General features: G+C 37.7%; 1 protein-coding gene across 2 annotated transcripts in view; it reads right to left on the bottom strand.

Moving 5' to 3' along the window:
- DSCAM (DS cell adhesion molecule) overlaps positions 1 to 14779 on the bottom strand; it is a 400267-nt gene that overhangs the window by 105540 nt on the left and 279948 nt on the right. For both annotated transcript variants that reach the window (XM_065635636.1, XM_065635626.1), the window contains exons 11-12: positions 4342 to 4538; positions 1214 to 1310 (exon numbers count right to left, since the gene is read on the bottom strand). In XM_065635636.1, coding sequence (XP_065491708.1) covers positions 1214 to 1310; positions 4342 to 4538 — 294 coding nt within the window. The remainder of the gene's footprint in view (positions 1 to 1213; positions 1311 to 4341; positions 4539 to 14779) is intronic.

Here is a 14779-nt window from a genome sequence, read left to right as displayed (position 1 = left end):
AAAAGTCACTTTTTTACTAGGAGTCACTGCAACATAGAGTTGCATTTACTTAAAAGCACTCCAAATTGGACTACTCACGCTAGAAAAGATTTTTGCCATGAACACCATGTTTCATTGATGCTTCTACAGTTTTTATACAATACCTGATGGTAGAAATATGAATACTGAACTTAAAAGTCCTAAATTTGGTGAGAGGAGGGAGTAAAATTTCTTTATATTTAAAAGTCTTCGTTTAGAAAAGAATAATTTGCTAACAGTTTAAAATTACACTAAGGCCTCTTTCTCCCTCTGTAGTTAAGCATCTAAATAAACAGCATTTATTCCCATTCTAATGCCCCTTTAAATTGTCAAGGCAGTGCAAATGAGCAGTGGTGTAATTGAGAAACTGTCCCCAAACTCCATCCAAATTTTTTGACAGGGCTGCCATGGGCATTCACTGCAGTTCATTGCACCTGCAGTTACTTGAAATCAAAAGTGAGGAGAAAGAAATTTGCAAGTGCTAGAAATTTGTTGTGGGCATGCTCAAAGGCATACAAGCACTGGAATAGGCATGGCACAGAAATAAGCAGTGGCTGGTGGCTGAGTCCTGCCGGTGCTCTGCATCTCACATACTGTCACCTCGGCCACCCCAGGACTTGCTGCTGTCTGCCTGAGTGAAACCCTATGGGAGGGGAACCCCAACCCCAGGCAACATAGGTTCCTAGAGTTTGCATTGTGCATTTATTTTGACTGATTAAACTTGAAATATTTTGTTTAAAGATCCACAGTGGGTTTAACATTTCTCTAGAGATAAAGTCAGATGGCTTTTGCTTTATTTCAGACTTGCATTTTAAGCACATTTGTTCTTTAAAAACAAATGCAACCCTCTCTGGCTTCCTCCAAAAAGTAACCCCCTCACACCCACTATCCCTACTGAAGATGTTACATTTTTAGTATCTTTAGTAGATTATCAGCGAGTGCCTTTGAGAAAAACATCTCCTTATTAATCTGTACAAAACTAGAAAGACTTGCACTTATCCTTTATTTTGATTTCATCTGTAATGCTGGAAAATGGGAGACTGAACATTTTAATGTGGCTCCTCATTTCTTTGACAATGAGGAATACATTTAATTAGGAATCAGAGCCTCCCTCCCCCAACAGATTTCTGAGGATGGCATACACTTACTGTACTACAATAGCTGTGTTTTTTTCCTTATGTTGTCCTCTTCCTACCTTGCACAGTGAGCTGAATTATTCCACGATCCTCCCCATAAGAATTGATGGCGTGGCAGGAAAAGAAGCCAGAATCTTCACGCACGGTTGGCAAAATCTATAGGTGGTTTGAAAAGAAGTGATTGATTGAACAGCACACAGAGAAAATAAACCAACAGTTTTTCTGTATGGTGCAAGAAAAAAATGTACGAACTGTTTTACTTGACAGTAATAAATACATACTGCATGTTATACACATACATATGCATAATAAAGCATCCAAAATACTGAGACTTATCAAGACTAGCAACACCTGGGTTGAGGAAACAGGCTATCAGCTCTACATGTGTAGTCAGGAATTGGAGCACCACCTATTCCTGTAGCTTCTCATTAGGAGTCTTGTTTCCAGTTACTCCTGAGTTTGCCAAGTATTTAACAATTGGCTGAAATTTTCCATACACAGTGGTGCCTCCTGCTGCCTCCAAATTTTTCCAGTTATTTCTGAAAATAGCTCAAGTTGCTGAAGTCTGTGTGGAGGAAATAAAGGTTCTAACACTGATGGTGAACTCTGTAGTATTCAGCATGCTGCCTCATAATAAAATTTTGGGTGGTCTTTTTTTTTCAATTTGTTGTTTAATAACATAGAAAGTTATAGATAGTCTTTATATACATGGTCATAATGATATTTTTCTACAGGACCACTGCTTCATTCAATGTACAATAGGGGGAGGATTTTTTAAATGAGCAGATATTTCAAATACCATTTTCTTTTCATTGTTCATTGTGCTGCTCCAGACTTTATTTACTGCACGTGGTTCAAACTGTGCCCTGAAGACAGACTTATTCATTTTCTCACAGCCTTTTCTGCGGCATTCACCTATGCAATACCCATTTCAGAAACACGAGTGAATTTATTTTCATAAACCCTGACATCATGAAGTGTATTACCACCATTTCACATGGAGAATTAAGGAACCAGACATATGATAATGCTTGCAACTGCTTGACAAGTTGCCACATATTAGCTGAGCCATGGTAACTACATGTGTTCTTTATTCCTCAGCAAAGCCAAGGTAATGTGAGTACAACTCCCATTCACCACTGGTTAAGATAAATGGATTAATTCCCCTCTTGCTACAAGGATATTGGAGAGTTATCATCTGAGATGTGGTAACTTGTCAAGCTGTGTTAAGTTGCATGTGTGGCTGAGCTTTAAAATAGGAAAACAAAATTTTTCAGAGCCCAATTTGATACATCTAGGGCCTTCTTTTCCCTCCTCAGAGTCCTTAGCAATAAATAGCATTTCATATGTTCATAACAGCTTCCACTGAGTTAAGCTGCAGCTATGAGAGCTTAGTACTTCTGCAAATCAGACCCCAAGGGCTCAAGGCAAGTACCTAGAAAACAAAGAACACACAATTATTGGCCACCTGTGAAAAGTGTGGTTTCAATGATCAGCCTTGCATCACACAGTGTCTTTCATTACTCAACCCTAATTCAACTCCAGAGAAAATCCAAGTCATGCCTGACTGAGGCAGAGGTCCTGCAGAAAAAATAAAAGCTGAGTATACAACTAAAGATCACATCATCATGCATGCATGCAAAAGCATTGAGTTAAAAGCTTCGAAGACAACCTTAATCCTGACATTTTCTGTTTTGGGTGCTTTTTATCTCTCAGAAGTCAAAGGTTTTGTATGTAACATACATATAGATGTAGAATGCCACAACTGTACACAACGGCTTCAGAAGAGAATGCTCCAAGCAAGTCTCCAGCCTTCCTAAAAGAAGTATCATTGTGCATCCAGGCATTATTTTATTAAAGTCGATAAGACGAATGAGAGCAGAAAGGTCTAGAGGTCTACCCTATAATTAAATATTATCCGTAACACAAATATACTAACATGAACAAAGTCACACATAGAATTTTTCTTCCTTGTAGAAATCAATGACAAAGTTCTCTTACAGAGAACAAAACCAGATTTTTTATTAGATAACATTCAACACAATTTTTGGCTAGTAAAGAAAAATATATACCTCAAGAGTTACACTAGAATATGGACAATCACCAAAAAGCTAGAGAATTATTACCTGGAGCCTGGTAAAAATGGTTTTAAGAATATGACTGAAAAACTGAAAATCAAGATTTTTGACTGAGAATCGATATGATTCTAGAAGAATTCTTTTAGATTTCATAAAGACACATGTTTCAAAATTTTAAATTTGAGTGGAAAAAGCTGAGTCCTGGTATATTGAGGGCAATGTCATATCCTGACTTGTTGCAGGTGACACCAGAACAGCAGGAGTTTCCTGTGCTTCCATGACATCTTGGGGAAACTTAAGTCCCCAGGACAGCAGTGCCACTCATGTAGCCCCTCAATCTAACCTACGTCAGCCACTTAGGAGTTAATGGAGTCCCACACACTGATTTGTGAGGGAAGTCAAAATGCATGGTTCCCATAGCACCAGACAGCTGCCTGTCACAAAAGTGAAGATGCAGACTATGACCATTTGCTAGGTGGCTTGGTGTTTTTTACTACTGTTTACAGTAAGTGCCGAATACTACTGGCAGCAGCACATATACTACTTACGTATCTACATGTGCTTTTTCCTTCCATCTCACTTTGAATCTAAAGACTAGCCTGACTTTGCAAAATGGTTTCATGAGCCCCTCATGAGCTCTCAAAGTTAAAGGGAGGGAGGAAAAGTACTTTAAAAGACAGAATTTTTATCTCAAAACAGGTTAATGATTTTGGTGAAGGTAAGCCTGACATACATTAGAACTAGAGGTCAGATATTCACTCAGCGCTTATGAGCAGTGCACTCAAAACTGAGCTGTGCCACCCCAGGAAGGGCAGGCTAAGGAATGAACCATGTTGCTCCTGAGACAGAAATGATGAGGGGCTGTGAGCCAGGCTCACTCTCTTGTTGCCTCTAGAGCATGAGAAGATGGACAGTAATTTTTCTGGAGAGTGGGATGCAGAGGTTTCCTACCTCCTCTTGCTGCCAGCTCTCCAGGATTGTGCGATGGGTGGAGGGAGTGGTGGGGCTCCGACCTTGTAGGGCAGAGGTAGCTGTGCACCCCTATCAAAACCAAACTAAGCAACACTCTTACACATGTAGATGAGTCATGAGTCACTTTGGTTTCCTACCTGCAGGGTAGAAATCACTTCATCTCCAACTTCCTTGGTGGAAACAAGGTAACGGGACATCTCAGGGTTAATGATTCGGTCTTCTTTTTCCCAGCGGACAATGATGGGTTTCTCTCCATGTGCCGTGCAGCTCATCTCCTTCTTTTGACCTTGCGTTGCCAAGGTGGTATTTGGATAGGAAGTTATCATAGCTGGAACTAAAACAACACAACACAAAAAAAGATTGTTCTTCAGTGAGCTGACTAGTCTGATGATACACAGTTGGCCATTCAGTTTGGGTCTCGTTCAGCTTGTCCGTATGTGACCAAATGGCCAAAAATGTGAAAAATATTTTACTTTCATTTCTATGTCAGAGTATCTTCTTAAGATTGAGGATGGGTCTTGAAGGGAACTTAGCAGAGAGGAGCTGGGACTGGACAATGGAGCTATAGAGCCAAGAAGCAAAGTCAAAGGAAGCCTGGCTCTACTTGTTCTGATGGTCACAGGACAGCTTCCAATGTAATTAAAATATTCACAGCACATAAAGGAACTGTAAGTAATAAGCATTCAGATATGGGGTAAATAAAAAACTGATGAAAATTTCTTATTCCATCTGATATGCTACTGTTTTATTTGCTGACAGATACATGCTCTACCATTTTCTAAGACAGTAATGACCTATCAAAATGAGGGCTCCATCAAACCAGGAGCTGTACAAAACTAAAAGAAAGACTCTGCACCAAAGAGCTTGCAGTCCATGTATGTGCTGAGTGCATAGTTAAACTGTATTGAACTGGAAGTATAATTAAACTGACAATAAACCTAGCTAGAACTGTGGTTTTGTTGTATTCAGAAGGTATTTGCAGAACCGTTGGGACATAATTGTCAACTACATTAGTGATTCAGGATTTTAATGATGAAAAGAGTACCCTCTTGCTAGCAAGAATAGGGCTGAGCCCCAAATATTTTCACATTTTGGAATGAAAATTTTCTACAAATAGGAAGAAAAAATCTTCGGAGTGTTTAAATACAACTCCCTCAAAACAAGGCATTTTTGAAACAAGATGGTCTTTTTGGTGTCCTCAGCCTGTCCTTTCTTTCTCTTATGATTTTTCCACCAACGAATAGTACCTGGGCATTTGTGAGTAGGAAGAATCAATGCCCAAGGGTCTGTCTTTCAGTTCTGGCCCTTTCCCTGCTTGGGAGAAGCTGAAAAGCCCTGGACAGCACACAGAACCGCTCTCTTCTGAATGAATTTATTCACTTCTTTCAAGGCATATGAGGTGGCGGTAAAGAGCCCCTTCTCTAAGTTCTTGCACTCCATGGTTGCCTCCTGCAATAGCTCTACTTTCCTTTTCATGCATGAACACTTTCCTGCTCTTATTGGAACAACTCATTCAATCTGATCTTCTCTGGGTGTCTATTTTAAGAAGATGACATTGGCATAGGACCTGATTTGAGTCCTTCCCAGTCTTTCCTCCTGCATCTATTGCATCTATTACTACCAGACAGACCAAAAAAAAAAAAAAAAAAAAAATCCTTACTTAAATGAATTACTATAATTGCTATTCTGAAATGTTAATGCTTGGTGGCATGACCTTTTCACATGCCAGAGCTGTTGATTCTTGGATATGACAATATGTCAGGATGCAGCCCTTTTTATTCAAAGGCTTTCTGAACCAAAACAAACTGATTTGAAAATTAACAGGGCTGTGGATCTGTGGGTCAGAGTTACGAATGAGATTTAATTACAAGAAAAAGTCTTAGAAAGGTCTTGTGTGAGACATGAGGCTCTTTAGGCACTGATATATGTTAGTGATAAAGTATGTCTTATTTAACTGTTTGGACACTAGGTAGTGATTACTTTCTCAAAGAGAAGCATTCAAAAAGAAGAAATGACAAATAATCAGAATAGGAAATTAGGACAAGTCTGTTTCCATTTTCCAGAGAATGAAAATAACTTCAGTTTTATCTGGTGCCTCTGGAAGTACTGATGCCCCCAAGGAGGTTACTTTCAGAAAGTCACTTTTTGTGGCCATCTGCATGTTGCTTCCAAAGACAGAAGCTAGCATGCTCAGCCTGTGGAAATGCAGCACTTTGGGCCCTGTATGCGCAGGTATGCGTACTTCAACAAATCTGCCCTCATCTGCAACACCTGAAATCAATATATGCTTTTATGCATTTTATCATCAACAACTGACCCAATTCAAATAAGTGACAGGCTACTAAGGAATCCACATTATGACCATTAGCTTGTGTCACCACCTTCCTTCCATAATTTCCTAAACCTCCCACGTTTCTCTTCCTTCTTTGTTTGCTGCACCTCTCCACATCTCCCTCTTTTTTCCTGAATGCAACACACTCCAGTCCCCTTCACTTCTCCCTCTCCTCTTCCTGCTGCAACCTTCTTAGGTTCTCACATGTTCCCTAACCCCTGCAGCAACATTTTCCTCCTCCAACCTTATTTCCCTTTCCTCATTAAATCCTGCCAACCTCCCAAGTTACTTTCTTTATAGTGACAGTCCTTCTTCCCATCAGTATCTCCTACTTTGAGTTCCATGTTACCTTCTGGTGATGGAGGGAGCATGTGTTTAGCCATCCAGGAGCTGAGGGGTAATCCGTGCCTCCTGACGAGGTACCGGAGCACCCAGGGTGCCCACATCTCCAGGCAGAGGGCTCAGCATTCGAAGGAGGTGAGCCTTGCACTGGCAGATCTACGCTCCCCCTGCTTCACAGGTAGGAGCACGCAGTGTGCATCCACAGAAAATGAGATGTTTGGATTTGGATTTAAATCTCACGGACATCAAGGAGCCTGTCTCAGAGACTCAGTTTCAGGTCTCCTAAACAGTTGTCTACCAAAAGTCCTCTGACGTGTGACCGCGCCAAACTAAACACTGCAACCATCTTGCGTGCTTTTTATAAAGCAGAGGTTAGCATATGAAGCTCAATTTTTTTTCCAACAAACTTTCTTAATAAGAGCAGCATAAAAACATGCAAAGAAAGATGACTTTATTCCTCAGATACAGCTTTATCCCTACTTATCCTTCCCTTCTTCTCATTTAATCTTCCACACTGATTCTTTATTACTTTAGCAATGCCTCACAGCTAAATATTTCCCCTTCTTCCAAAGCTGATTTTTCACTCTTCACAATTTATCTCCAATGATCCTACACCATAAGCTCTTCTTTTTATCTTCCTCTATGTCAAAAGATTTCTGGTAACAAAGCCACAATACCAAGGATATTTTAGGCAACCTATTTCTTCATCCTCCAACTATCTTTAATCAAATTACTGATGCAAATAACTGAAATAAATATGATGGCTCTTTACTGACAAAATAATCTAAAAAACTGTAAATAAGCAAACTAAATCTGTACTGTATATGCATGAGATATTCTCTGAGGACGACTTTTTAAAAAAGAGAAGGCATTTAGAATCATGAAGATGATTCAGATGCAATATTAAGTGTGTGCATCCTTTATGTCTCTTCAAATACACATTATATACAGACACACATAATGATATATATTTATATAAGAGAATTTTGGAAGAGAAGGGCATATTGCTCTGTATGGTCAAGGAACACATAGTGTCATGTGCCAGGATTTTGGAGTAGACTTCCCTGTGGGACAAATTCATACAAAACTCTCTCCTCTGGGGTTCTCCACATCTTTCTCTGAGGCACACCATGTGGCCTGGCCACTGTCACATGTCTACAGTTTATAGATTATGACAATTTCTATTTTCAAGGTATGGATATTGCTGCCAGCACCATTAAGCTAGGACATTTCTCTGTTTAAAGCTGAGTTTCAATTTGGAAAGATGATTTTTTTATTCCTTTCCCCAGGTTAAACTGTTGTTTTCTCCCTTCTTTGTGTCAACCCTGTGAAGAGTCATCTCATTGCTTTATAGTATGAACAATTTCATCATTAAAATTTGAAGTGCAAAATTTTGTCATTGAGGTTACTCTTAAGAATCATGGAACTGGCTAAGAGGAAACAATAAATTTTCATCCCATTCTTGAAGAAAACTGAACCTGGACCTTTCCTGAGATTCAGTAAAAATTACTTAATCTGACTTTCTTTTTTTCTGCTGCTGCTGAGTGTTTTATCAGGAACTGAATGCAAACAAAACTGAAAAACATTTAATTACCTTGACAAAGACTAGTCTCATTATCTGGAATTAGGAGGCTATAGTAAGTTAGGTGAAGCTTGAGCAAAGTAACAGAAACCTTTAAATCCTTTTAGAATAAACCTTCACGAGTTGCTAGAAAACTGAAATTCATATTAATTTTAAAAATTATGTAGGGAGCGGACAGGGAGAAATAACTATTTTTTCTTTCTTTTAGCTCATAGGTGGAAATAGCTATGTGAGAAGAAAGCAAATGAAAAGCCTCCCTATCTTTATATTCTAATTAAACACTAAATATCCTTGTATATAGGATATATTATATTTATATAATATATTTATATCCTTAAATGATTATAAGACTGACTGAAGTTCTCAGTATGCTTAAGACCTGTTACTATCTGTAGTCTTCAAATAGTATTTTTCTGGCAACCTGGCTGTGATGAGAAGAGAGGAACACAACACCACAATCAATAAGGAGATGACATGACACTGTACAATGTGTTTTGAGTTAAATTGCTGATTGTAGTGGAACATTAATGCAGATTCTAGTTGCTCTTGAGAAAGAGAATGGAAAAGATGCAGCAGATAAACAAATCTAAAGGCATAGTGATCTGGAGATAACTGAGCACAGGAGAATTGAGAGTGTGTTCGATAACAGACAAGTCTTGGCCTCTGTCAGTGGTGTGACTCCTGGCATTTCAACACGTCTCACCATATTTCCACTTCTCTTGGTCTAAAGATCTCCGCCCTGGCAGAGTGTCACTCCCACATATCTTGGCTCCTTTAGTAAAGCATGCTCAAAATGACCCATTTGGAGAAACAGCTGTCACCATAGTGGGGTTCATCTGGCAACCATCTATGCCAGGCTAGGCATTGTAGACTTCCTCAATGGAAAGGAAGATGCAATACTTCAAGAGTGCTGTTCATCTAACCATCTAACCAAGATGAACCATGCCTTCAAAGCCTCTTTTTGATCATTCAGGAACCAGAAACGCCTTGCTTGATTGCACACATGTGCACACTGATGCTGTAATGACGGAATATGAACTCCCTTTGCTTTTCTTGTACAGCTTCTAGAACAGAGAACTAAGGCCCTTTGATGCAGTTTCAACAACCTTGGGTAAAAATAACATCACGAATGAGGACAGGAGTTGTGATACAAGAAAACTGCATTAAATTTGAAATGAATATGTGCTGAAAAAATGAATTAAAATTCCAAATTAACATTTAATCAAAATTCAGCATGTCATCTCATGCTGGTCAGCCACAGTGTGAATACTCTTCTGTCCATAACATATGAGATTTTTCTACCTTCAAAACAAATTCCCTTTTCCTCAATCCACTTTTGCTCAGGCAAAGAAATCCCATGCAAATACATTACTTAAAATTAAGGGAGACTAGATCTCACACTAAAATTAGTTGATTTCTGTTTTTTAATTTATTTTCAAATTTAGCAGACTTCAAGTAGTCAGTGAGTGCATTAGCAAAATTGTTCTCTTAAATTCAGTTTTCCCTTCCTGATAAGTGATGTTTTTTACTTAAGAGGCATATCTGCAGAATTCAAATGGTGTCCTGAATCTTGCAGAGAATTTTAAATTAATAGGACTGCTCAAATACTTCAATTTAAGCACGTAGCTTCTTGGTAAAACTGTGACGTCTCCAGTAGGTGAAAGTAATGCTCTTAGCCCTCCTCTTCAATAAATGCCCAAGACTAGAAAACAAACTGCATGTCTGAATCGGTGAAAGAAATACGTTAACACAAAAATAAAAAATCAATTTTCATGAATACAAGTTATTTTCACAAAAAATAATGAACATATAATTAATGAAAACTGTTTTCTATCAATATTCACTAATTTTGAAGACGGACTTCATGTTTGAGACCTACTTATGTTCATCTATTGTGAACCTCCCTTACAGACATGTTCTTTTAGGATAAAGATTTTAAAAATTCAATTTCAAATATTTAAATATTTCATGAAAGTGAATTTTGAATGCAATATTTCACTATATTGCTTGGAGTTAGTGCTGAATTTGTTGTGGAAGCAATGCAACTCTCAAGCAGAAACAATACTGGGTGACTTACGTAACTAATCAATATGGCATGGATTTCAAATTCAAAAAGCAAATGCTTTGAAATCAATTGCTGCTGAAGTTCCAGACTATGGGAAATAATTCCAAACATGTAAACTTGAGAACTTTGAGGAGAGAAGCAAAAATTTGATGAATTAATAAGACAGGCTGAATTATTTACTCAGCTTTAGTTTTAGGAGTCTACATTATATAAAAATAAATCCAGAGAATTTATTGACAAATATATTCCTGAAAGCATTTTTAAAACAAAGCAAAACAGATCAGATTACTTCCTACTGCCAGCCTGCCCTAAAAGGAGGGATGCTAGGCTTTTGCATGCTTCCATTAATAACTTTTAGATTATTTGATTTCTGGACAATAGGCAGGAGCTTCATTAGCAGTTCTATTACCAAAAAAATCTTCTGACAAAACAGTATGAAAAACAGTACTGTCACGGAAAAAGAGACACTACACAGCAGAAACTGAGTCTTTATGTTTCTATTTAGCAAAGAGTGATGCCCAGGAGAATTATGATATATAAATAATAGAGAGAAGTTAAACACAGACATGATCAGTCCATGCCCCAGCATTACAATTTTTGCATTACAACTGCCATTTCAAACCACAAGACTCAGTGGTATATAAAAACTGCACTATTACGATATTGGGGCATCCATACCAGGTAATCTTTGAAAAAAAAATCTAAAAAAAAATAAATCAATGTGTGGGAATGGATAAGTATTCTGCACACCCTAAAATACCATTTCAGCTAGCTATTCTACTGATATAAATGAAATTACTTCAATTATAATTATTATTTAAACATGTTTTTCCAAGCTAGAACAGGCCTTGTTTGATGCTAAGCTTTAATAAGAATGACAATGATGTCTTGAGTACTTGGCAGCTTCACCACTGCCTCATGATCTGATTGAATATGTCAGGGTAAAGGCTGTGAACATTTAGGGTTCATATCTTATTCACTCAGAAGCAGTTTCAGGTCACATTATAGGAAAAGAAGTTGATTTATTTTGCATGACAACTATGAATTTTAACCAAAAGACACATTAATAAAATAAAAAAGGTCTTTTCTCTCAAATCACAAAGGCACTTCTTTCCTCTTCCTAAGGTCTTTTCTTACATTAGTTTTATGTTTGCACAGTGCAAACTGCTGTCTTCAAATGTTACACATGAGACCAGCAGCTGCTTACATTTCTTGGTTTTTCCTTTGACTTTGATATGGTTCTGAAACGAATGTGACTTTCTTTTGCTTTGCTATGCAGCTTCAATTCCCATTTTGTCTAACTGCACTTCCTAATAACCAAGAGAAAGAAAATGGGAAATGATAAGCTGACAGCTTTGTTCCCTGCAGTCAGTTATAATAAAAGCCTGTGAAAATTTGTGACAAACTATGGTAACCCGCATGAGGCACTGGAAAATCGGTTTCATAACTAACAAAAATAAGTGATCAAAGATCTATAAAAATTATAAATGCATTAGCTTATATATAATAATTTATGAAGGCTTAGACAAAGACCATCTTCATCATTGCCATTGGATGTCTAAAAAATAGTATTAGAAACTCATATCCATTACATATGAATTTATTGGGCCATTTTTTATTCCAAATCAATTATGATTTTTTTTCACCCTGTATAAAAGTGAGGCTGGAAAGAGCAGGAATGTTAAATAGTTAAAACTAGCAATGTATAATTTTAGATAACTTTCCAATGCTTTGATCTTAAATAGAATTCCGTCTGCCATCAAGATGGCATCAAGTTTAAATGTTAAATGAGAGGGTTACTGCTATCATAATTGTAAAGTAAGGCACTCTAATTTTTGGTGACTTAATGAATGCAAATCAGCAAAAAAAAAATAGACTGGAATCACGCGGGAGAGTATTCATTTTCTTACAAGTTGTCATGTTTTAATCTTTACATTTGTGCCATTTCATTAAAAATATCCAAACAGTTTACAGGTTTAAAAGGGGGAGGAAAATAAAAAAGGCAGAAAGTCACTGGAAAACACAAGCTTTAATCAGGATGTATTTTATGGCCCAGCAATTCCTGTGGGTCTTTTAGATTTTGGAGGCTGTGAAGTGACATGTGTAAATGTCCCTCCCAGGGGAAGAGAAGCAAGCACTAATTGAGGTATTGACAGGTTTAAATGAAGCAGAAACACACTAAGAAATTCTGACTACAACAAAAATGAGTATTGGTGAGCAGTGCTTGCTGGGACATTAATGGTTTTCATTCACTGCTCATTCATGCAAGTAAGTATACTTTTAAGCATGATGACTTGGGTCTATAACAGCTCAGTTCTGAGCTAAAAAGCCATGAAATACTATCTGCTGATGTATATGAGAGCTCTGGTAGAACTAGTCTCATCAAGCCTTCCAGAGTGAATTATACTTTTATTGTCTAGATATGGGCAAATATACCGATAGCATCTGATACTCAATGGGAGTACTCAATGGGAAGAGAACTCAAATGTATTTAAATCAGCAAGATACAACTCTCTATATATTTATGTAGGTATTCTCTACATAAGTACATTAAGACAAACAATATAAATATATATAGTCTGCTAAAAGAAAGGAATTATTGCATTGTGTATATGCACAAAAACACCTGTGCATGGAGGTAGAGCATGTTCATAGAACCAGTCAGTGGGATTCATCTCAACCTGACATGAGGTGGCTAAAAATTAGTCATCCAAGCCTTCAGCTATTCAAACGAGGATGACTTCTGCAGCAGCCCTTGGCAGGGGGGAAACAAGACTCTCCAGAGGGCAATTAATCTTGTCTTAAAGATGAAGAATGGCTTGTTATTGATGATAAAAGGACCTCAGGGTGAGCTGTTGAGGCTTTTGCAACCAACCTTTAAAAGCCTAGCTTAAAGTCAGGAGAATCCAGTGCTAAGGGTCTAATCTTAAATTCTGCATTCTCTTACCTGAGGAGTTTCAGGATGTCAACAAATGCTACTACCTTAGGAAAGGCAGGAAAGGAGATTCATCTGGGGAGAATATGATCCTAATAAAAAGCTCTGAAGACATTTATTTTAATGGACATCAATCTGGTTTCTCCAGTCAAAATTCTAGTATTTGCCCCTTGTCACAGAGACCATGTAGGGATGGTTTGAGAATGGTCTGACTGTCCGTGGAATATTATCTCTGCTTGTTGCTGAAAAACAACAATTTTGATTTCTAATCTATTCTATCTTTTATTTTCCACTATGAGGTCTATTTTCTACTTTGGCTGCTCAGCATGCAAGCAGCTTCTGCAGGGAAAACAGATCTCTTAAGTTGATCAGTAAAAGGAGAACATTTCTAGAAGAAAGGGGAACCATCTTAAAGACTGCACAGTCTAGGAAAAACTGGTAGGTAACTTGAGTACTTAACAATTTTTTTTAATATATGTCTTATGGAAGCAGGGAAATACTAATAACAAAAAGCAAAGAGGGCTTAGATAAACATGATATTTATCAAGATATTCAGTATAATACTTCTGTGAGTTACATTTACTCCTAAATCGACAGCAGGTCTTACAGAAGAAAAGAGGAAAATTCTCGCTTAGATTCAACATAAAATTAGGACCCAGCTAGGGGACTTTTTGGTGCCTTTTATATTCATTGCTGTTATGCTGTTGCAGTGTTTTAGCAAATGTAAAGGCTATGCCTTTCCACTGAGTATTTTGGGACTATTAGATTGAACAATTAATAAAGCTTCTAGACAAAAGCAATGGCTGACAATTTGGCTCTAGTACCCAAATGCCTAAGGCCAGAGGAAGCAGACCTAATTTGAACCAGCTTTATGGTTATTTTAGCATATTCAAAGCAGAAAATATGCTCATCCAGCTGTAAGCCAGAGAACAGCTGAAAAGTAGTTTTAAGGCCAAATTTTACACTACTGTTCCTGATGTTGACAGTGTCCTGCTATATAACTTGGGTCCTACTGTACAATCGGGGTCAACGTGCGTGTGCTTGTGCTTGCAGATGTGTGAGTGAATGATAGGGGGGAAAAATGTTTTTCATGCAGTCAAATAAGGAGAATTATTTCATTACCTGGAAAAGAAGACAAATCAACCCTCATTGCCTTCTTCCCTTGACCTTCAGCTGTCCCATGGATTTCTCTTTTCAATACACTCTTAAAAAATGTTTCTGTTTCTCTAGAGACAGTTTTTACCCCTTGGCCAAGGAAAGGCATCGTAAATACTAGTGTTTCAGACAGGAGTAAATTATAGCCATCCATCTCATGAACA

Source organism: Caloenas nicobarica, chromosome 1 (genome assembly GCF_036013445.1).
Source record: "Caloenas nicobarica isolate bCalNic1 chromosome 1, bCalNic1.hap1, whole genome shotgun sequence".
In the NCBI taxonomy this organism is placed as follows: domain Eukaryota; kingdom Metazoa; phylum Chordata; class Aves; order Columbiformes; family Columbidae; genus Caloenas; species Caloenas nicobarica.
The sequence above is the reverse complement of the archived record's forward strand: the minus strand, read 5'-3'. Positions and strand labels throughout refer to the sequence as shown.